The following is a 24,147-nucleotide window of genomic DNA, read 5'->3' on the forward strand; positions in this document are numbered from 1 at the left end:
TATAAACCAGTGAAGTGTGGAAGACTTTTTGTAGTGGATTTATAGTGGTGACATTCATGTACAGTTGTGAATTTTTCCCACCAGTAGAAAGCATCCTTAATTGACAGTCAACCTATGAGTTAGCTTGTGTAGTGAGCACTCAACTGATTCCAGTAAATTGTAAAATGATGGAATAAATTGAGCTGCGATATTGCATCAGATTTTATGAAAAGTTCAGAGATACCCAGGCGTAAGATTCAACAGGTTTTCGGTGACGATGCAGTGTGCGAGTCATGGAAAAAGGAGTGGTACATTCGCTTCAGGGATGGTCATTCATTACCGGACAGTGAACCATGTTTAGGCAAACTATCAACAAGCTGAAATGGCAAGTCATTGAGCAAGTTTGGACTTTGATTGTGGATGACCATCATATCAGAGCACCAAGACTAGCAAATGAGATGGGGGAAAGCACTGGATTAGTATGTTCAGTTTTAACAAATGATTTGTGCTTGAAGAGAGCGTTCACAGATGTATGTCTGCCAACCAAAAGTTGGCTACTCTTTGTGCACACTTGTTTTAAGTGCCTTTCACAGGAAATACTGTTACTGCTTGACTATCCACCCATAGCTCATAACCGGACTTAAAGCATCAGTCTACCCGACTCTGTTAATTTCCAAACTGCACAGGCAATTCCTGCAATTCTAACACAGATTGTAAGCATTGGCGGATGGAAGCTTTTGAGTTAATTGTGCTGTGTGCTTAGGCAACTCAGCTAATGAGAACATTCCTACTGACCCAATCAAGGGTTCAGATTTGAATCTCTTAAAATGTGTTGCAGAGTGAAAGATATATTATGAAAAGAATCCTATATTCTTCAAAAACTATATGATTGTTGATCTCATTTCATCATTAATGTTATTTTTATTACCTCTCCTCTAGTAAGATTATTTAGCACCATCAGATAGATCTCCCTTGCTCCTAAATGTAAAAATAATAGAAAATGTTGGTCAACAGGTACTGTAGAACCAAGGACAGCTTTCCAGATCCATGTGAAAGAACTATCAAAAAAGAACAGTGCTACCTGAATGAAACTTCTGCATGCAAAAAATGTGTTGAGGTTGTTTTAAGGATCATGCCCTCTCATATTAAGGTCAAAAATATTTGAAGACTGCCTATGTCTTTGTTGTGTGAGGAATGGAAGTCTCAGTGTATGCAGTTTACTTCTGTGCATCAAAACTCTCAGCCTATAAGGAAATTTTGTGAGCTGTTGCACATTGTGTTTCAGACCTGAGTTGGCAAAGCCTGCCTCACAGTTGTATCCTCACTGTTTATCGGGGATCCTGGACTCTGCTGTTCGTTCTACTAATGCCCAGTACGAAGATGAAGATATTCTTCAGAGGTTGGATGTGAGATTACTCGAAATGTCAAAAGGAGATACTGGTTGGGATGTTTTCACATTGGACTACCACGTTGTCGGTCCAATAGGAACAGTAAGTCTTCCTTATTGTGACTTTTTTTTAAAGTTGTTGCTTAGAAAATGGCCATTAATGCAATTAGAATTATTTTAAAAATGTTTTAATTATTTGGTTCTTGATTCCAGTTGCCAGCTGTTGCCACTCGTATTTATGTTATTAAATATGGTACTTCATAATTAGTGTCATGGTGGAATATTTATAGTAGATATTGTCATTTCCCTCTTCTCTCAGTGTTTGATGCAGAGAGCTAATTGCAGTATCTCTTATCACAACTTTATAGCTGATAATGTAGACAGTGGGAATTCATGTGTCTATTTCTTTCCGACTTATATGGTAGGTATAAGTGCAGCAGGGTGATTCCACAGTGAAATTACAACTTGGATAAAAGTGTAACATATAGTCCAAGGAGATCATTACACAAGTTGTTGTTTTTTAATATATTCTAATTCCTTGTACATTAATGCACTGAACTCAACATTGTATATATAATGCTGAGTTCTATGCATTAATGTAGAATGGAATAATGCTGTGGCATACCATTTAACAAGATGCACAAGGCAGTATAGAAATGTCACTTCTGGAAAGATATCTGGTTGAAAGTTGCATCCTGATTGTAGTCTACCAGCTTCCACAGGAATTGAAACTTAGGTTTTTGTCCCATTTGTAGTACATAAATCTTTAAAAATCTTGGCTGTGATCTGTGGGATATAAGGTACAGTAGTGTGCAGCAATCTGCCAATGGCATATTTCGTTTTTAGGATTCCTGCTTTCGTTTCCATCGTTGTTGAGCATGTATTTACCAAATATGTAAAATGCATGAATGGCAATGGGTGCACCAGGAAAATTAATATAGGTGCAGCCCCATGGGCAGATGGTATTTGCAGACTACAGAACATAATGTCAGACTGGAGCTTCCTGATTGGCTGTGTAAATTTCAAAGTGGCAAATTAGCATTCAGTGGTTGTTTTTTGCTCGCAGTGAAGGAGGTGCTTAATGCAAGATAATCTCCAAAGGGTGTAGTTTAATAATTGAAGGCTTTTTGCTCATACTGCCAATGTAATTACTACTCCGTTTGTAGTGATATGACATCTTCAGTCCCTCAGGCCGTAGAGCATTTGTATCTGTGGAGCATTACTATTTATTTTAGTTCTGCCATATGGGCCTGCTTCAAAATTAGATCCTGATCCATTTTACTAGCTAAGCAGGCAGCTTTTATAATGAAATCCTGTAATGCCTCCATTATCTTTGTAGGGCTCATATGTATCACATATTTCATTTGGCTCTGCTGGTAATGTTAACAGTGTGTTGGCATTTGTGTACTGTTGTTTGGCCGGTGATGGAATTAATGGAAACACACGGGATCATCAATGAAAGGTTCAGCTCCTTGAACGCTTCCTCATACCGAAATTCATCAAACTATGACTGTGGCCTCCCTTTCACTATAATGTAGTTGGCAGTACAGCTGTAGACTCTTATTTAAGGGTTTTGACGTCGTCGTTTATCTTACCAAGAAACATATACACATAACATACACATGTAACATACATAACGCGGTTAAAAAGAATTTGAAAGTTTTTAATGTCCTGGATAAAGACGTCTATGGGTTGTGTATCTTCTTTTTATAATATGTAGTCTAGATATAAATGTTGTATGGCCTTTTTGCAGTTTTCATCCCAATTAATTTGATTTTAAAGTTACAAATAGCAGTGCACGATGTTTGGACATTCGAGACTGTTAGTTGATAGTACTCATGGAATCTTCACAGATATTCAGTGCATCATTTGGTATTTTGATCATGACAACTCAAATGGTCCATTAACTGGTATAGAATTGCTTTATAACTCCCATTGGTTCTACTGGTTGAAGTTAGCCCTAAACTAATTAGTTGTGATGTTATGGTGATGATGATTTCTGTAAATGCTTATAGCATCCTATGTATTATGTGTACTGGCAAACGGCACATTCTCACAACAAAACTTCAAAATGCAAACAGCACAAAAAATCTATCTTTACACAAAGGAATCAAAGAATTGACTACAAAGATGCTCATAAGCAGCTGAAATTGTCCTGACTACTGTCAACCAATTGGCAACTGCTGCGAGTCGCTGTGTTGGGAAAACTTACGAGAGTTGTGCACCTGTGATACCGGTACCAGAGGTACGTCAAGTACCTGTCTCCTCTGCAGAAAATAAAGGATCCGTCATAACTCGTCCACCTGACTGCGAGTGACACATCAACGGTAGATCAAGGCGTCCTGTACAGGAAGGAGATCAGGGAGGGCTCAGGGTTTTGTACCGAACCCCCTAACCAACAGCTTTGAGGTACTGTCTCTCACTGAAACTGAGCAAGTGGACTCACTTGACCTGTTTTGGGAAAACCTGTTGCATCCAGAGTCAAGAGGAGGCAAACACAATAGGGGTCTATTAATTATTGTCAGTTCGAACATACGACAATTGATGGTACCCCTTAGGGAAATGGTAGCAAGAGACAGGAAAGGACACCATGTGCACTCAGTGTGTATGTCTGGGGACCTCATCCAACATGTTGAAGAGGCTACACCAACAGCCATTAACAAAACACGGTGCAACCAACTGCAGATTGTGGCACACGTTGGAACAAGTTATGCTTGTCGTTTGGGATCCAAGATCATACTTGGGTCATTTCAGGTACTGGCAGAGAATATTGAGAAAACCAGCCTTGCACATGGAGTTTCAACTAAGCTCACAGCGTGTACCATTGTCCCCAGAACGGATCGTGGTCCTTTGGTCCTGAGGCGAATGGAAGGACTGAACCACAAGCTAGGCTGCAACTTCGTGGACCACCGTGGGGTTGAAAACTGTAGGGTCTCCCGAAATGGGTCAGGTGTGCACTATACATCAGAGACTCAGATAGCTGACTGTGTGTGGGGTGTACACAAGGGCTTTTTAGATTAAGTGACTTTCCATCCAATCCGTATAAAGATAGCTTTAGGAAGCACAGAAGTATCAGTGTAAAAGCGAAAGAAATGCCTCCCACAGGTGAGAATATTAAGACCGTAATGGTAACCTGTTGAAGCATGTGCAACTGAATGCCAGAGTTTGAAATGTATTTGGAAAGCAGTGAAGCTCACATAATACAAGATACAGAAGCTGGTTGAAACCTGGAGTTGATAGCATCAAGATTTTGGGGGGAAATTTAAGTGTATATTGAAAGGATAGGCAAATGGGAAATGGAGGTGGTGTATTTGTTGCAGTAGATAAGAAACTCATATCGATCGAGATAGAAATTGAAACTGCATATGAGATTGTTTGGGCAAGACTCAGTATCAGGGACAGGCATAAAATGATGATTGGATCCTTCTGTCGCCCAACCGACTCATCTCCTGATTTAACCAAAAACTTTAGAGAGAACCTTAGTACATTTGAATGTAAGTTGCCCAGTCTTACTGTAAACAATGGTAGAGACTTAAAGCATCCAACAATTAATTGGGAAATTTACAGTTTTGTTAGTGGTGGCCATGATAACACGTGCTGTGAAACATTACTAAATCCCTTCTCTGGAAAAGTACCTAGAACAGGTAGTTAGAAGCTCCACTCATGATGGAAATATATTGGATCTAATGGCAACAAATAGAACTGATCTCTTTGAAGATGAAGATGTACACATCGAAACCAGTATGAGCGACCATGATAGGGTTGTGGCGACAATGATTACCTAAGTACAAAAGACAACTAAAACAAGCAGAAAGATATATAAGTTCAGTAAAATAGATGAAAAAATTAGTAGTGTTATATCTCACTGAGGAACTTGAAACTTTCATTACAAGGCAGGAACTTGTAGAGGAACTATAGCTCGGTCTAAAAGAATAGTTGAGCCTCCACTGTATATATACTGAGCAGAACAGTCCATAATGGGAAGGAATCTATGGTATGCAACCACTGTAAAGAAACTTCTAAGAAAGAGAAATTACTTCATAATACGTCTAAAACAAAGTGTAGGGCTATAGATAGAGAGATGCTGAATGAAACGCTTTTAGCTGTCAAGACAGCAGTGCATGATGCCGTCAGAGACTACCATAGCAGAATATTGACCAGAGTTAGTGTCCAGTCCCTAGCAAATAGACAGAAATTGAAATTGAGGATAGTAAAGCAAAAGCTGAAACATTTAACTTTGTTTTCAAATTTTCCTTTAATTAAGAAAATCGAGGAGAATTGCCCCAATTTAATCCTCATACCGCTGAAAAAATGAATGAAATAAAAACTAGTGTTAGTGGTGTTGAGAAACAGCTGAAATTGTTAAAATTGAAAAAGGCTCCAGAGCCCAATGGAATCCCTGTCAGATTCTATACTTAATTGTGGCTTAGTTAGCCTCTTTTCTAACTGTAATCTGTTGTAGATCCCTTGAAGGAAAAAACATGCCTTGTTCTTGGAAAAAAAGCACAGTTCACACTCATCTACAGAAAGGATAGTAGAAGTGACACACAAAACTACCATCCAGTATCCTTGACATCAATTTGGTGTAGGATCTTAGAACATATTCTGAGTCCAAATGTAATGTGGTAACTTGAACAAAACGATCTCCTCAATGCCAGCCAGCAAGGATTACGACAACATCATTCGTGTGAACCCACTTGTGCTTTTCTCACGTGACATTCTGAAAACTCTGCATTAAGGCAGACAGGCAGATGAGGTATTTCTTGATTTTGGAATAACATTTGACTCAGTACCTCAGTTATGCATATTGCCAAAAGTACTGTGATTGGATTAAGGACTTTTTGGTGGGAAGGACGCAGCATGTTATCTTGGATGGAGGGTCGTCATCAGATGAAGAAGTAACTTCAGGTGTACCCCAGGGAAGTGTGTTGGGACCCTTGCTGTTCCTTTTGTATATTAATGACCTTGCAGATAATATTAATATGATGGGGGATCAAATATAAACGGGATTTTTGTTCCTGAACAGTTGGTAGGACTGCCCCACACCTCCGCTATGCTTAGGCAGGACTGTTGGAAGTGAGGAGAGTGTGCTGTTAGATATTTCCTGCCATTTCGTCAGTTACACTCGTGATGTCTGAGCAACAGGTGCACCCCTTCATTGCACAACACGTAATTATCAAATTTCTTGCTCATGAAGGAGTTACAGCGGCGGAAATTTGCCAAAGATTGACTGCACATTTTGGTGATTAAACATTATCAAGGTCGCGTGTGTTTGCTTGGCATAAAAAGTTCAAGGAAGGACAAGAACGTGTGGAAAATCAGCAACACGATCGCTGTCCTCGGACCAGCATTACAGACATAAACATTTGTGCAATTAAAGACAATTAAAGACATTATTGGCGATGATTGACAGGCGAGAGTATCAGAAATTGCACAAAAAGTCAGAATCAGTTATGGGAGTTGTCAAGCAATCATCACAAACAACCTACATTTCCGTAAAGTGTGTTCCAGGTGGGTCCCTGAAGTTTTGACCAAAAATCTAAAGTTGAGACGTTTGGAGATCTGTCAGAGGCTTACAGCAAGATTTGCGGAAGAAGGTGATGGATTTTTGAGTCGGATTGTCACCTGCGACGAAACATGAGTTCACCACTACACTCCAGAATCCAAACAAGCCAGTAAGGAGAGGCGGAGGAAAGTGGAGGTAGCACTAGTGAAAGCTAAGACTCGACTGTCAGCTGGCAAGGTTCTTTCAACCGTGTTTTAAAATGTTGTCTTTTTTTTTGCATGAGCAACACACAATCAATGTGATATTTTGCATGAGTGATGCACAGTCAGTTCTGCATACTACTGTGAACTGTTGAACAAGTCGAGAGTTGCAAATTGTCGCAAAAGACGAGACCAATTGATTTGACAGGTCATCCTCCTCCTCCATGACAATGCGCAACCCCATACTGCAGCTCTAACTGTCTCCAAGCTACAGGAAATGAAATGGACTGCATTTGATCATTCTCCTTACAGCCTGGACTTGTCGCCCTGCGATTCCTATTTATTCGGACCACTTAAAGAAGCTCTAGGAGGGCGACGATTTGTAGATGACGAGAGTGTGGAAGACTTCATGCACAACTGGCTGGTGACACGACCCAGTTCTTTTTATGATGAGGACATCAAAAAGCTGCCCATACGCTAGATCAAATGCATTTCCAAGGCAGGAAACTATGTGGAAAAATAAATTGCAATTGCCTTGAGTTTTTCAATAAATGAAATTAAATAAAAAATAAAATCTCATTTATATTTGATCCGCCCTCGTAGTAACATCAGGCTTTTTGCAGGTGATGCAGTTATCCATAATGAAGTACTATCTGGAAGAAAGTGCATAAATATTCAGTCAGATCTTGATAAGATTGCAAAGTGGTGCAAAGATTAGCAACTTGCTTTCAATGTCCAAAAATTTAAAATTTTTCACTTCAGAAAATGAAAAAGCATAGTATCTTATGACTATATCAGTGAGTCACTGTTGGAATAAACCAACTCATACAAATTCCTGAGTGTAAAATTTTGTAGGAATATGTAATTAAATGATCACGTAGGGTCAGTCATGGGCAAAGCATGTGGTAGACTTCAGTTTATTAGTAGAATAGTGGAGAAATGCAGCCTACAAAGGAGATTGCTTACAAATTACTCGTGTGAGTGGTTCTGCTGCTAGAGTGTGTGGGACCCCCAAATAGGACTAATAGGGGATATTGAACATCTTCAGCGAAGGATAGCACGAATGGTCAGGTTTGTTAAGCCATGGGAGGGTGTCACAGAGATAGTGAAGGAACTGTACTAGAAGATTCTTGAAGAAAGACATAAACTATCGCGAGAAAGTCTATTAACAAAGTTTCAAGAACCAGCTTTAAATGCTTACTCTAGGAATATTGTACAACCTCCTATGTATCGCTCACGGCATTGTGGTCATAGAGAAAAAAACATTGGTTTAATGTTGTACGATATTGTAGAATATTTCACCTTCCCCCCACCTCCCCCCTTCCCCCCTCCACACACACACACACACACACACACACACACACACACACACACACACACACACACAAAAAGAATTTGCACTATTTGTACAGATGTAATGTATTTTGTCTTCTAAATTGACACAAGGCTTCACAAACTTAGAACAACAACCAGGCACTTTCAACAGTTGGCAGAATTCTCAGTACTGAGACAGAAATGGAAACACACACATTGTGGCTCTTAAGTTTTCAATCCTCAATCCTGAGCTGTGTTCTGTATGTAGTAATTCCTTGTACATATTTTGAATATTTTTCAACAATTACATCTGCAGAATATTTAAGCTACAGAAGAATAACCAATAAACTGAGTTTTCGAGGTTCTCATTCAAAAGAGAGTAACATGACACAAGAAAACTGAGTCCATTAGCCAGTAACTACAAATTCAGCACACATGACTTAACAAAGAGCACCATTCACATTCTTTGTAATAAAAATGTTGTTTGCCAGTGTTACTCCAAGCCATACTTTATTTACGTATATGTAAATCATATGTGAACTAAATTAAACAAGTGCCAAAAATTGGGCACTAATGTTGACCAACATTCCTTGATATTCCTTTCTGCACCATGACAACACATATATAACTCTCACAAGTGTGGATGCCATGGTTGTATTGCCTGTCACTCCTTCAGCAGCATTGGTTCATTGTTGGTGCCCATTAGTGACTGCCCCTTGTAATCTACTCAGCCCTTCATACTTCCTTCTATTGTCCACATTAAAATCTTTTATGAATATTTGAGAGAATCGAAGATTACCATAAACTTCCTAGTTTACATAGCATGTCAGGTTGAGTTGACTCCAGTTCTTCTTGTCTAGGGGTCTGATTCAGCTGAAAATGTCACACCTTGGGTCCTCACGGTTGGATTAAACTAAATAAATTTGAAGATCGTTGTTGCACAATTTTAGTTTTTATGTAACTGTATTTTCTCACATTTTAGTATATCATACAGTCTTCTGATTTTTCACATTAACAAGGCAGAAATTACATTATTCGCACAAAAATACGTCCAATCACATCAGAGACATGCTTAGGACTCCCGTAGTCTGCAGAAATAACAATATTCCAAAGGGTTTACAATTTTTCTTAAAAGATGAATTTCTACTTGTTACTGTTACATTATTAATTTCGATTATTAGTTCATAATTAAATCCAGAAATAAACATAGTAAACAGTACTGGATGTGTAATTAATAATAGAAATTTTAAGTGTGCCAATATTTCATAATTTCAAATGTTTCTAAATAAGAATAATTTTAATTGTACATTAAGAACTAGTTCTTATCGATTATAACATCGAAACTAAAATATTTTATAAAGTAATTCCTTATTGTAAATTTCGCTTGAAGTATAACGTACTGTGTATAAAATTATTTGAAAGTTTTCAGAAAAGCAACTGAGATAATATTGACCTGTCCAAAATTGAAAAAATAATACTGGTAATGACAGCTATTGTTGAGGAAAAGTAATGCTAGAGGAGGGTGTCCCATTACACTGTCCATATCCCCTCATTTTCGTGAGGAGGATGGGAAAGAATGCCATCTGCAGGTTTCAGAACCTTTACTATGTTATCCTAGCCGAAAATAGTCCATTCTGCCTAGCCTACTTAACAAATGCCGTTTATATTATTTATAAGTCATTAATAAAGTATATCTTTTTATGCTTCTATGAATAGGACAAGTGCGAGTAGGACGCACAGTCTGAGTGTTCAGCGCAAACTTAATTAACAATAATAATTTCGTGTGGTTCCATAGCCTGGTTGTCACTTTGCTGACTTGTGTGTCTCTAGCCTAACCAAGTGTTGTTTCCGGTGACTCCACAAGTCTTTGAGAGACAAAGGCTAGGTTAAAACAAAGACTGAAAAATCTGTGGTCTGATTAGAGAATCCACAACCTCTTGGTTTCCAGGTATGTGCATTACTGCTAGACCACCAGGCCTGAATGTCTAACAACAGTTCCGTCTGTAGGTTGCGGTGAATGAGTTTGTGAGTGTCAAATTGTCTGAAATATGTGACCATATAATTTGATTGCGTTGACTTAGAAGCTTAAATTATTTACACCACCAAGGGACCTCAGGTCTTAGTATTTGACATAAATTTCAACTTTATACTTCTACCCGCTCCTGAGAAAAAGGGGTCTTAACAGTCAGACAGACAACTAAATGTTCCTATAAGGGTTCAGTTCGTACGGAACACTAAAAATTAAACCTTTATTGTGTCAAAACAGTGATCTGTTAAAATATTCATTTGTACGAGGATGAGTCAAATGAAAATCTTAAATTTGTAAAAACAAATCGAAATTTCGCGCCATTACCCTGTAAGTTAGTGTGCTACAGACAGCATGCAGAATGGCCTGTAGCTGGCAGCATAGTGCAGATGCACACATACCGTCGCAGTTTCAGTATAAAGATGGCTGCCTCGCTTGCAACTTGCACCAGGGAAGAACAGCATTCTGTTATTCGGTTTATGCGTAGTGAAGGTGTGAAACCTATTGAAATTCATCAACGAATGAAGGTTCAGTACGTTGATGCACGTTTGTCACAGCAGCAAGTCTACGAATGGAGTAGGAAGTTCGCAAATGGTGTGACTTCAGTGGAAGATGCTCCTCGTCCAGGTCAGGCACAACGAGTTGTGACTCCACAGAACATTGCAGCAGTTGCAGCCATAGTGAAGGAAAACCGCCGAGTGACATTGCAGCATGTTTACAGATTAGTCACGGGTCAGCACATCACATTGTACATGATGCGCACCAGTTTCACGAAGTGTCTGCAAGATGGGTGCCACGACAGCTGACTCCTGAAACGAGAGAATGACGTGTTGATACTTGTGAAGAACTTCTTCGGCACTTTGAACAAAAAGGTGATGGCTTCCTTGCAAGAATCGTCACTGGGGACGAAACCTGGGTTCACTTCCACCAACCGGAAATGAAGAGAGCGAGCAAGGAATGGCGCCATTCCTCATCACCAAAACCAAAGAAGCTTCGAACAGAACCATCAGCAGGGAAGGTTATGCTGACTCTCTTTTGGGACATAAAAGGCGTCATTTTGGAGCATTACATGCCTAGAGGCACCACTTTCACCAGTGCATCATATACAGATCTCCTAAAAAATCATCTGCGGCCTGCAATCAAATCAAAGCGAAGTGGATCGCTGTAAGCAGGTGTCCTTTTGCAACATGACAATGCAAGGTCCCCTACTGCCCATACAACAGTCGCAACAATCACAGACCTGCATTTTGAGTGTCTTCCTCATCCACCATACTCACCAGATCTTGTCCCAAGTGATTTCCATGTGTTTGGACCACTCAAAGATGCAATGGGAGGAAAGAAGTTCCATTCTAATGAAGAGGTACGCCACGCGGTGCACGAGATTACCAAAAGAATTTTTTTCTAAAGTAATCTATGCACTTTGTAAGCACTGGAGGACTTGCATTGAGCGTGGGGGAGATTATGTTGAAAAGTGATACAGCTTTGTACCACTTCTGCACAATAAATAATATCTATAAAAAATATTTAAGGTTTTCATTTGACTCACCCTCATAGAATACTTACTTATTTACAAATCTACATCTACATCTACATTTATACTCCGCAAGCCACGCAACGGTGTGTGGCGGAGGGCACTTTACGTGCCACTGTCATTACCTCCCTTTTCTGTTCCAGTCGCGTATGGTTCGCGGGAAGAACGACTGTCTGAAAGCCTCCGTACGCGCTCGAATCTCTCTAATTTTACAATCGTGATCTCCTCGGGAGGTATAAGTAGCGGGAAGCAATATATTCGATACCTCATCCATTTCCTCATCCAGAAATGCTGTGTATCGTTCCAAGACTGGTTTTCTTTCCCACCTTGGACACACTGAGTTACTAGTGAATTTCAAGCAACATTAACAGTTGCCAGTATAATATTGCTAGCTCAAATTTTTCTGAATAATACCCTGAGTTGACATATTGTAATGTATTTAGATCAATTAATACTGTAATACACAAAAAAATCAAATCTCTTCTTTCTAGACACACTTTTCACTCATGTTTTAATACTTATTTTAAAAATCCCTCTTTATATTACGAAGTCATAAGTATTTTATTCATTTAATGTCCTTTGATAATATTTTTTGTAATTACGCCCTCCATTTCCATCCACATTCTTCAAATTACTGAAATACTTTGTGCATCTTACTCATTACTCTCGACATTAGCCTGTAAATCTTCTCCTTCAATGACAGCATCAAGAGCATAAGCATTTTTAATTATAGGTGTATAGTACACCAGAGGAGTAACTAATAGCAGAGAAATAAAAATCTGGAATTTGCACTGCCGCATTTTGAGGACCTCTGCTCACCAAGTACTCTGTGTTCTTTCTCTCAACCAGACCCACCACATACCTCTTTAGATCTAAATCCTGACAGGTTCCTATATTTTGTACATACAATATTGACCAATATTTCTTATCAAGTGATTTACCTGCCATCTGTAATGGATTGTTGTACACACCATGACAGCCTTCAATGCTCGTAAACTAAAGTCCTTTTGATTCCATCCCTCATTGTATCTTGCCGTGGCAGAGACATTGGATAGGGTTTCACATGGAAAAGTTTGAGGCATTTTACTTGTAGATGAAACTTGGAAACCTTTGCTGTTTGAGTTTCCTCTGAGAACGAAAATTCATTTCTTCCATTGTAAGTTCATCAAGGTATGCAGGAGAACTTATGTGAAGTTTGGAAGGTAGGAGATAATGTATTGACAGATGTAATGCTGTGATGGCAAGTTGTGAATTGTGTTTGGATAGATAAGTTGATAGAGCAGTTGCCTCCTGCGAAAGGCAAAGATCCCAAGTTCAAGTCCCAGTCCAGCTCACAGGTTTAATCTGCCACAAAGTGCCAAATCAATGCACGCTCTGCTACAGAGTGAAAATTCATTTTGGAATTTATTTTGTGTTGACTCTCTAAACAGATATTCTTGTTGTTGGTTTGTTATCCCTTGTAGCCAATCAAACTCGACTTCTGCAGATGGGATTTAGATGGTTCATGGCTTCCATATCTTCTAACAAACGTGTCGCAACTTGGGTTTTTAGGGTCCAACTCATCATCTCCATTACTAGTCAAATATTAGCCTTTTCTGTAAACTATTTTCAGCTGTCCTGTAGTGATTATTCCCCACTCTGAAAATGCTGTTTGTATACTTTCTGTGGATTTATTAATGTGACGAACTGCATGCTTTCAGTTGGATACGATGAAAATAAGTTACCAGAAAATTTGCTTAAAAACTGAAATACATGGTATTGATCTTCTACAATAATAATTATTTTATGTAACTGGCTTTCAGCTTTCTGGACCACCCTCAGAAAACTTGTACAAATACTGTATACTTCAATTTTTATTTGTCTTTGTCCTTCCAAGTATCAACAAAATATTCCCTGAACGAAATCAAAAAGATCTTTGATACCATAATATTTGAACTTTTGTCGAAAATTGTGACTGCATTATAAAAGGCTTTTAACAAGTTGCAACATCACTTTGTTAGTTAAGTCCTGTTTTGTATAATTTGTAAATTTAAAAATGGCATGTTCTGTGGAGAGAGCCCCATCAAATCCAGATTGAGACTAAGTGTTTCATTTCAGAATAGCATTGTTATTATTCTTGTGCAGATAATCTTTTTCACTACCTTCTAGAGGGAGGTAAGCAGTGGTATTGGTTGATGATTATTAATCATCTCTCTTATTTTTCTTGTGAAGGGGTCTAACAATAGCATGTTTCGGTATTTTTGGAAAAATATGAGGGTTGTCTGTAAAATACAGTTCCCATAGATCTACAATCATGGGGAACGCTATTACACGGGATCCAGCAACACAAGCATGTAACTTGGTTCTACCTCTGGTATTTCCTGCCCCGGTGAGCTGTCTGCAAAGCTCAATCTTGGCTTGCCAGCCATTAGAAATGGAGATCCCTCTCATGTGTCATGCCACGTGCGAATTACGCTCTATGATTCATTTCTTGTGTGCAGAAAAGACTGCACCAGTCCACATTCATTCCCAGTTGTGTGAAGTATGTGGAGAAATGTGTATGAGCATACAACGTTTGTGCAAATGGTGCATAGAATTCAAAGATGGACCTACAGACGTCCACAACAAACAGTGCTCTGGACGGGGATCAGTTTCGGGTGAAACAGTTGCGAAAGTGGAAGAAGCAATGCTGAAAGATTGAAGGTTGATGGTTTGGGAGCTCTTTGAGATGATCTTTGACGTTAGCAAGACCAATGTTGACAAAATTTTGACCAACCATTCAGTATATTCCAATGTGAGTCCCGAGAATTCTTACGGAAAATCACAAACGGAAACACATGGATGTGGCCTGCAAATTTCTTTGCAAATGAACCAGCAGAAACATCCAGCCTCACCAAAGCTGCAGAAGTTTAAATGAACACAGTCTGCTGGCACAGTAATGGTGAGCATGTTCTGGGACAGAAAGAGGCTATCGTTGGGTAGTCTTGCCTACCGGAACAACAATCAGTGCAGACCACTGCTGTGAAATGGTCAAGAACCTTTGCTGCATGATACAAAATGAGGGGAGGCATGCTCACGAAGGGAGTGTGTTTCCATCAGGACAATGCTTGTCCACATATCACAAACAATCTCTTCAACAAATTTGGATGGAGTGTACTTTCACACACCTGCCTTGCAGCCTAGACATGGCCCTCTCTTTCCTGAATTGAAGAAACACATGGGTGGGATGCATTGCACAACCAGAGAGGAGCTGAAAGAAGAGGCTTTACACTACCTTTGTGGCATGGCAGGAGAGTTGTATGATGCAGACATACAGAAAATGGTACACCATATGCGAAAATACATTGATCTCAGCTGTGATTGTATTGACAAATAGGTAAAAGTTTGAGTGTAGCATTCCACACATGTATTATATATTGCCAATAAACATGTTTTTCATTGTGAAAAATAATTGGGAACCTCTTTTGTTATGGACAACCCTCGTACTATGTATGTATCGTGTATGTGATTGAATACATTGCATTAAAAGGGGGGGGGGGCATTTTAGTTAATTCACTTATCTTCAATTTCGCGAGAGTTGTGGATTTAACAAAGTAAATTTTTGATGTGTTGAGTTGTCAAAAAGCATAAAACTAGACGGAAAATATTGCTAGTTCATGGACGGATCTTTCTTCAACGGATCTTTCTTCAGAGCTAGAGAGTCGGATGGCTACCATGTCATGGCTCGTTACTTCGTACCAGCACTGCAGATCAACTGGAGTTAGGGTTTGTTTTGTGTAGAGTGAGTAAGGAGAGAAATAAGGTGAGTAGGGGGAGAGACGGTTGGAGAAGAGTGACTGATAGTCAGGAGGGACAGGCAGCAGATTAACATAATTGGAATGCCACACCAGTGGGCTCATTTTGGTCATTTGGGGGTGGAGTTGTATGCAGTGCATAGTTACATGGAGGAACGGATTAAGGAGGTGGAGGACATAGAACAGAAGATGATGATGCAAGTATAGGATGAGTAAAGTTGTGGGCATGGGCTAGCAGAGATGAGGCTGGAAGGATTATAGGCTCAAAGGATGTGACCCAAGGTTAGCTTCCACCCATGTAATTCAGAAAAATTGATGTTTGGGGCAAGGATCCAGACCATACAGGCTATGAAACAACTTTTGAAATTGATAAATCTGCAAAATGTTTTGCCGCTGGATGGTGAACTCTGTTTGTGGCCACAGTTTGGTGGTGCCGATTCATCCATGTGGATAGCAGGTTTGTGGTCATTCCTAAGTAAAATATTTTGTGGAAGTTACAGCATATCTGCCGGCCGCTGTGGCCGAGTGGTTCTAGGCGCTTCAGTCTGGAACCGCGCGACCACTATGGTCGCAGGTTCGAATCCTGCCACGGGCATGGATGTATGTGATGTCCTTAGGTTAGTTAGGTTTAAGTAGTTCCAAGTTCTAGGGGACTGATGACCTCACATGTTAAGTCCCATAGTGCTCAGAGCCATTTGAACCATTTACAGCATATTTCATATATGATATTGACATGACAGGGATTACACGTTGCCCTGCCTCTGATAGAGGAGGACAAGTTTTGGCGGAAATATAGCATGATATGGTGTTGGACAGGTGTTGCACCTGGATCTTCCTCAAGCATATGACCCTTATGGCAAGACATTGAGAGCAGGTGTATGAGGGCTGTCTGAAAAGTTCTCACCCTCGCTCAAAGATCGCAGCACTTCTCACTTGATATTGTTTTTATTTTTTTTATTTTTTATTATTTTTTATTTTGCCCCCTGTTATGTTGATATGTTTGTTAGTAGATGGCACGTAAAACTGCAAGTCACTCAAGGCAACAGTTGACTGTAGGCAGTCTTTTGAGGCAGTTGTGGTGTGTGGTCCTAAAAAATGTAAAAAAATCGACTATCATACTGTGATTAAATTCTTCCTAAAAGAAGATTTAACATCAACCAAACATTTGTGGCTTGTAAATGTGTATGGGAGATCTTCATCTTCAATTTCCACCATGAAAAAATAGGCAGCAATTTCCCCCATGAAAGCATAGGTGGCAGAGTTTAAATGTGGCCGTGAAAGCATCCAAGATGATCTATGCCAAGGACGTCCAAAGAGGTGCAAGCACACTGGAAATCACCGACAAAGTGCATGATATTATTTTGGAAGATCTATATGTAAAGGTGTGTGACATTGCTAATGCTTTAGCAGTACCAAAGGAATGTTGGTCACATCTTGCAGCAGGAACTGAACATGGAAAAAGCTTTGATCAAGATGGATGTTGCATCTGCTCGCAGTCTATCACAAACACATTTGCATGACATTTTCCGAAAAGTGCATGGTACATTTTAAGAACATGATAGTAAATGAAAAATAGATTCATCACTATGCACCTAAACTGAAACAGTGGTTTATGCAGTGGATAGAATCCGGTTCTTCAGCTCCAAAGAAGAAAAGGATTGTATCTTCAGTGGAAAAGACCATGGCAAAAATATTTTGGGGGTGCAAAAGGAATTTTGTAGATTGACTGCCTTGAAAAATATAATACCATAGCTGGAGAGTACTATTTGACTCACCTTATATCTAGACTGTATGTGAGGATTCATGAAAACAGACTCAGATTAAAGAAGAAAAAAATTATCTTCCATCAGGATAAGGCACATGCTCACAAAAGCATTGTGGCATTGGAGAAACTGAAGAATTTGCACTATGAAGTGCATTCATCTTATTCCTCAGATTTAGCTTCCTTGGACTTCCACCTATTCTCAAAACTTAAGAAATTCCTCACTGATCAGCACTTTTCATCCAGTCCAGAAGCCATTGCGGCTGTAGAAGGGTAGGGGTACTTTGCAGCACTTTCGGAGAACACTACTGAGAGGTGATAATTGCAATGGAATACTGCTGGATGAAGTGTATTGATATTAGAGGAGATTAGATTGAAAAATTTTCTCTGCAGAAATGGGGTGCTAAGTTATGGTCCTCTATGTTTAACATGTGATTCTCGGTATTTACACGATGCACAGACAGACATAATACATCCACTTGCTTTTGACATTCTAGAAATCTAGATGATATAAGCAGATAAGTAGTTTGTTAACTTTATTTTTTAGTCCTCCAATCTTCTGTAATTGTAAAGTTATTCTAACACAACATTAATATCTTGACAGTAAGAAAATATGAAATAATACATCAGTTTTATTTAAATTGTATGTAATGAATGACAGTTTAAACAACAAATACTTTGAAAGGTGGACATCTTTTCAATACTAGTAAATGATAATGTCTTTCCTCAACAGGTTTTTGCTATGAACATGTCTTCCTACTTGATGCTGTTCAATGCTCTTTGGCGAGCAAAACGAATGGAATTTGTGCTAAGTCTGGCTGTCAAGCGACAGCTAACAGCTGCTAAGCAGATGAGATGTCTGCCTGGAATGAAGCCTTTATTGCAGAGATTACATCTCCTTATCTCTGAAATGGTGCACTTTGTACATCAAGTGCAGTACTACACACTATTTGAGGTGCTGGAATGCTCCTGGGAGGCATTCAACAAAGAAGTCCAGCAAGCAGAAGGCTTGGATGATGTCATTAGAGCACATGATGCGTTCCTGGCAACAGTTCGTGCGGGGGCTTTCCTAGATGAAGGAACACAGGTAAGATATTGGAAAATGAGAGAATCTCTGCTCTCGTAGACAAACACCTTCAACCTATTACCTGGAACCTATCCTTCTATATAAAGGATACCAACCATTTCCTCGACCGACTCTCCACAGTTCCTCTCCCTTTACCACTCGGTGCCCTGCTCGTCACTATTGATGCCACCTCCCTGTACACTAATATTCCTAATGCCCATGGCCTTACTGCATCGAACACTACCTTTCCAGATGCCCTATGGATTCCAAACCAACAACCATCCTCCTCGTCTCCATGACCAACTATATCCTCACCCACAATCACTCCTCCTTTGAAGGCATTACCTACAAACGAATCTGCATGGCACCATCCTATGCTAACCTATTCACGGGCCATCTAGAGGAATCCTTCCTAAAAACCCATAATCGTAAACCCCTCACCTGGTTCAGATTCATTGATGGCATCTTTACTATCTGAATTGAAGGTGAGGGCACCTTATTCTTATTCCTCCAGAACCTCAATAACTTCTCCCCCATTTACTTCACCTGGTCCTACTCAACCCAACAAGGCACCTTCTTAGATGTTGACCTCCGCCTCAGAGATGGCTACATCAGTACCTCCGTCCATATCAAACCTACTAACGACAAGCAACACCTCCACTTCGACAGCTGCCACCCGTTTCACACCAAGAAGTCCCTTCCGTACACAGCCTAGACACCTGTGTTTGTCACATCTGCAGTGATGAGCAGTCCCTCTCTAAATATATCGAGGGTCTCACTGAAGCCTTCACTGATCGTAATTGTCCTCCCATTCTTATACAAAAACAAATCTCCTGTGCCTTATCTTTCCAGTGTCCTACCACCTCCCAAAGTAGCACAGTCCGGCCAGAGGAGCATTCCCCTCGTAACTCAGTACCATCCGGGACTGGAGCAACTGAATTACATTCTCTGCCCCTGTTTCGATTACTTCTCACCGTACCCTGAAATGAGAAATGTCCTACTCACTATCCTTCCCACCCCTCCTACCAGGGTATTCTGTCATCCACCGAACCTACACAATACAGGGTGAGTCACCTAACGTTACCGCTGGATGTATTTCATAAACCACATCAAATACTGACGAATCGATTCCACAGACCGAATGTGAGGAGAGGGGCTAGTGTAATTGGTTAATACAAACCATAAAAAAATGCACGGAAGTATGTTTTTTAACACAAACCTACTTTTTTTTTTTTTAATGGAACACTGTTAGTTTTGTTAGCACATCTGAACATATAAACAAATACGTAATCAGTGCCGTTTGTTGCATTGTAAAATGTTAATTACATCCGGAGATATTGTAACCTAAAGTTGACGCTTGAGTACCAATCCTCCGCTGCTCGATCGTGTGTATCGGAGAGCACCGAATTACGTAGGGATCCAAAGGAAACAGTGATGGACCTTAGGTACAGAAGAGACTGAAACAGCACATTACGTCCACATGCTAACACCTTTTAATTGGTCTTTTTCACTGACGCACATGTACATTACCATGAGGGTATTTAGTGGAACATAATCTCCCTGTAGAGTAAAGCGATGAGTTGCCTCACATTTCATCTGTGGGACTGATAAATAGTGTGCTTCCAGGAGTTTAGCTAAGTTAGTATTTCTGTTTTTGCACGATATTCTGTTGAATGACCCACCCGCCTCCCTTAGGTGGTGTAAGTTGTGCTGTTACGTGTACTTGCTGCCTGGTTTACAACCAGATTGCGAACAAACAGTGGCATGAGACCAATAATAATTCACAGTATGACTAGTCCACGCAGCAAGTACACAAAACATAACTCACAGCACATGAAGAAAACAATATGGTTGGTTGCCAAAATATTTTGCAAAAATTAAAATACAAACTTAAACTGAATACTGAGAAGGACCCATTGATCAACCACACTAAGAAACATGAGAGGTCACGTCTCACTGTTTCTCCTGACAAATGCCAACTTTTTTGGAAAATAAACAATTTCCTGTAATCCCTTTTGCTGCTCTACATCCATGTTTGTCAACAGAGGATATGACAGAGCACCACCCAAAGAAAAAATAATCAGTTAACAACAGATAGTTGGTCACAAGATGTAAGTCAAATACACAACTGCTCACATTTCCACAGAATTGAATGTTGTTGCTATTTACAAAGACAGATTTTTGTAATGGAGACAGTTATCACTTACGGCTGCAAATCAGATCAGTGTAATTCAGAGTTGCTGTACAGGAAAGCCATTGAGGTAAATCAGACAACAAACTTATTTGTTTGGTTTCAAGTGTGTATTCTGTACTACACACTTGCCTCTGATCCAGAAATAAAAGATACTAACTTTTTCAACTTAACTAATGGTGAAACTGAAACATAGCAAAATACTTTCCTTTTGAAAAGTTTAAAATTCCTTATTTTGACAACTTGCTTTCCTGATAGCTGAGTCTCCATAACAAGTCCTAATCAAACACACAAAAAGATAAATACATTACGTAACTTTTCTAACGGAGAACTAAAAAAATTGTTTATTATGACAAATTCATTTTTCAATATCAAACAATGGAAAATCCAGGATGGAATATAACAATACGAGAGAAGGAAAGTTGCTACTCACCATATAGCAGAGATGCTGAGCCGCAATAGGCACAATAAAAAGATTCACACAATCATTGCTTTCGGCCATTAAGGCCTCTGTCAGCAGTACACACACACACACACACACACGCAAGCGCAACTTGCATACACATCTGCAGTCTCGGAGAGCTGAAACCACACTGCGAGCAGCAGCACCAGGGCATGATGGGATTGGCGACTAGGTGGGGGTAAGGAGGAGGCTGGGGCGGGGAGGGGGAAGGATAGTATGGTGGGAGTGGCGGACAATGAAGTGTTGCATTTTAGATGGAGGGTAGGAGAGAAGGTGTGGAGAGGGGGAGGAGATAAGTAGCAGAAAGGAGAGAGATAAAAATATAAACAAAAAAAATAAAAAGTAAAACAAATTAAAAAGACTGGGTGTGGCGGTGAAATGACGGCTGTGTAGTGCTGGATGGGTGAGGACAGTGACTAACGAAGGTTGAGGCCAGGAGGGTTACGGCAACATGGGATGTATTGCAGGGAAAGTTCCCACCTGCGCAATTCAGAAAAGCTGGTGTTGGTGGGAAGGATCCATATGGCACAGGCTGTGAAGCAGTCATTGAGATGAGAGGTATCATGTTTGGCAGCGTGTTCAGCTACAGGGTGGTCCACTTCTTTTTTGGCCACAGTTTGTCGGTGGCCGTTCATGCGGAAACACAGCTTGTTGGTTGTCATGCCTACATAGAATGCAGCACAGTGGTTGCAGCTTAGCTTGTAGATCACAGACTGGTTTCACAGGTAGCCCTGCCTTTGATGTGATAAGTAATGTTACTGACCGGACTGGAGTAGGTGGTGGTAGGAGGATGTATGGGACAGGTCTTGCATCTAGGTCTATTACAGGGGTACGAGCCATGAGGTAAGGGATTAGGAGCAGGGGTTGTGTAAGGACGGATGAGTATACAGGGTGAGTCACCTAACACTCCATCAGAAGAAATGTCAGCTTCTCAGTACACTGGCTTTGAGAGATGAAAGACTCCCAGCGAGACAGGCACTGGTTCAACAGGTCATTTGGTGCTGAACGGCACAAGTCCTGAAACAAACAAACATAGCTCGTGAGGAGGTAGCATGTGAAGCCGTCCATTTGATCAGCAGCCTACATATTCACTGTTGGTAGAATATGAAAAAACTAATCCTGCTTTCATAAGGGCAGTAGGTTGTCGAGAGTTTTTGCCAGTGGTTTTCCCTGGATGAGTGGCCTTACTGGCCCACGCATAATGTGGGGGTGCTGCCATGGCAATAACTGTTTGTAGACATTAAGTCTCATTATGATATCAATATAATAGAAGGAAACATTCCACATGGGAAAAATTATGTATAAAAGCAAAGATGAGGTGACTTACCGAACGAAAGCGCTGGCAGGTCGATAGACACACAAACACAAACATACACACAAAATTCAAGCTTTCGCAACAAACTGTTGCCTCGTCAGGAAAGAGGGAAGGAGAGGGGAAGACGAAAGGAAGTGGGTTTTAAGGGAGAGGGTAAGGAGTCATTCCAATCCCGGGAGCGGAAATACTTACCTTAGGGGGAAAGAAGGACAGGTATACACTCGCACACACGCGCATATCCATCCACACATACAGACACAAGCAGACTCTACTTTCTGAATTTTTTCCTACCTGTGAGAAGAGATGGTTGCTAATAGGAACCTGATGAAATGTGAATCACGTGCAGTATTCTCTTCACCATAAGAATAATACGAATATAAACATTATGCCATGTATTCTTTCGTGTTTGCTGCTATCTCATTTAAATCCTGCCTGCCTAATAAACTACGAAACTAGAGTGAGACATCAGCAAACGCGGAGGAATATACGTATCGTGTCATGTTTATATTCGTATTATTCTTATGCCTAATAGTGATACAGTCAGAAATGAAGCACGGCAACTGACTAGATTTTTAATTCTAAGATGACTAATTTCTGTGCAGAATTTGATGTGCTAAAGAACCGGCCGCAAAGATTTTCAAACGGAGAAACATTTTCGCCTAACTCTCGTTCAGAACATGTTCTTATAATACGCAGTCTATTATTTGGTTCTTGTTGATCATTATCAAAGAAAGCAGCAGTGTAAGTAACAACAAATAGCAGTCTCTTGCCATTGTTTCGCTAGTGAGACGATTACTCTCTCTTTTTTTTTTTAATTGTAAGCGGCAGTAGCGCGCACAAAAGCAAGCTATGCCGCGAGCGGCGACAGGCCGTAGACACGCACTATCAGAATGCGACAAACAATGCGTGACACAGTACAGTAATGAATTTTCAGCTTAGAGTGACGCAAACACCTATAACAAAGAAAACACCACTTATCAGATCAAAGCAAAATAAGCAATCGATTCAAACCAGACGAAGCACGCGAAAAAGGAAGGGTACCTGTATAAATACGGACGGAGCGCCTGACGCATAGCAATGGCTACCTAGTAAAGCTTAACTGCTAAGCTTACGACTCGAACCAAACTACTGTAGCTGTATCGTCATTCATTCGACCTAAATTGTGTCTCATTATTACAATGGACTAACTTTGTTTCGATTTGGAGGTGCGGCCTAAAACTTTACTCTCCCCTTGAATTTCGAGTCTCAAATTTCCGGTGCGGCTTAGATTCGGGATTTTTTTTTTTTTTTTTTTTTTTTTTTCCTTATTTCGAGTCTCATTTTTCAGGTGCGGCTTAGATTCGAGTAAATACGGTAGTTGTTACTACTTGAAACATCGGTGTACTCTTTAATGCCCACTTTTTGCTGTGGATATGGGTCTCACACAGAGAAATCTCAAAAAGAAATCCACAAACACGATCACTAAGTAAGTGCACCTCAACCTGTACAGCAGAGTAGCTGTGTTGAACTATGATTCATTGACCAGAAATTGGTGTATTTTGTTAGAATCAAAACGTGCAATACCGCTAGTGCATCCATTTCACATTCTGTTCCCTAGGATGTGTCTTATTTTCCAAGGTGATTTTTTACCCCTA

General features: G+C 40.1%; 1 protein-coding gene across 3 annotated transcripts in view; it reads left to right on the forward strand.

The window, feature by feature from the left end:
• LOC124774886 (gamma-tubulin complex component 3-like) overlaps positions 1 to 24,147 on the forward strand; it is a 290,049-nt gene that overhangs the window by 168,943 nt on the left and 96,959 nt on the right. For all 3 annotated transcript variants that reach the window (XM_047249540.1, XM_047249538.1, XM_047249539.1), the window contains 2 exons: positions 1,265 to 1,469; positions 18,212 to 18,565. In XM_047249540.1, the coding sequence (XP_047105496.1) occupies positions 1,265 to 1,469; positions 18,212 to 18,565 (559 nt within the window). The remainder of the gene's footprint in view (positions 1 to 1,264; positions 1,470 to 18,211; positions 18,566 to 24,147) is intronic.

The sequence above is a fragment of the Schistocerca piceifrons genome, chromosome 2 (genome assembly GCF_021461385.2).
Source record: "Schistocerca piceifrons isolate TAMUIC-IGC-003096 chromosome 2, iqSchPice1.1, whole genome shotgun sequence".
Taxonomy (NCBI): Eukaryota; Metazoa; Arthropoda; class Insecta; order Orthoptera; family Acrididae; genus Schistocerca; species Schistocerca piceifrons.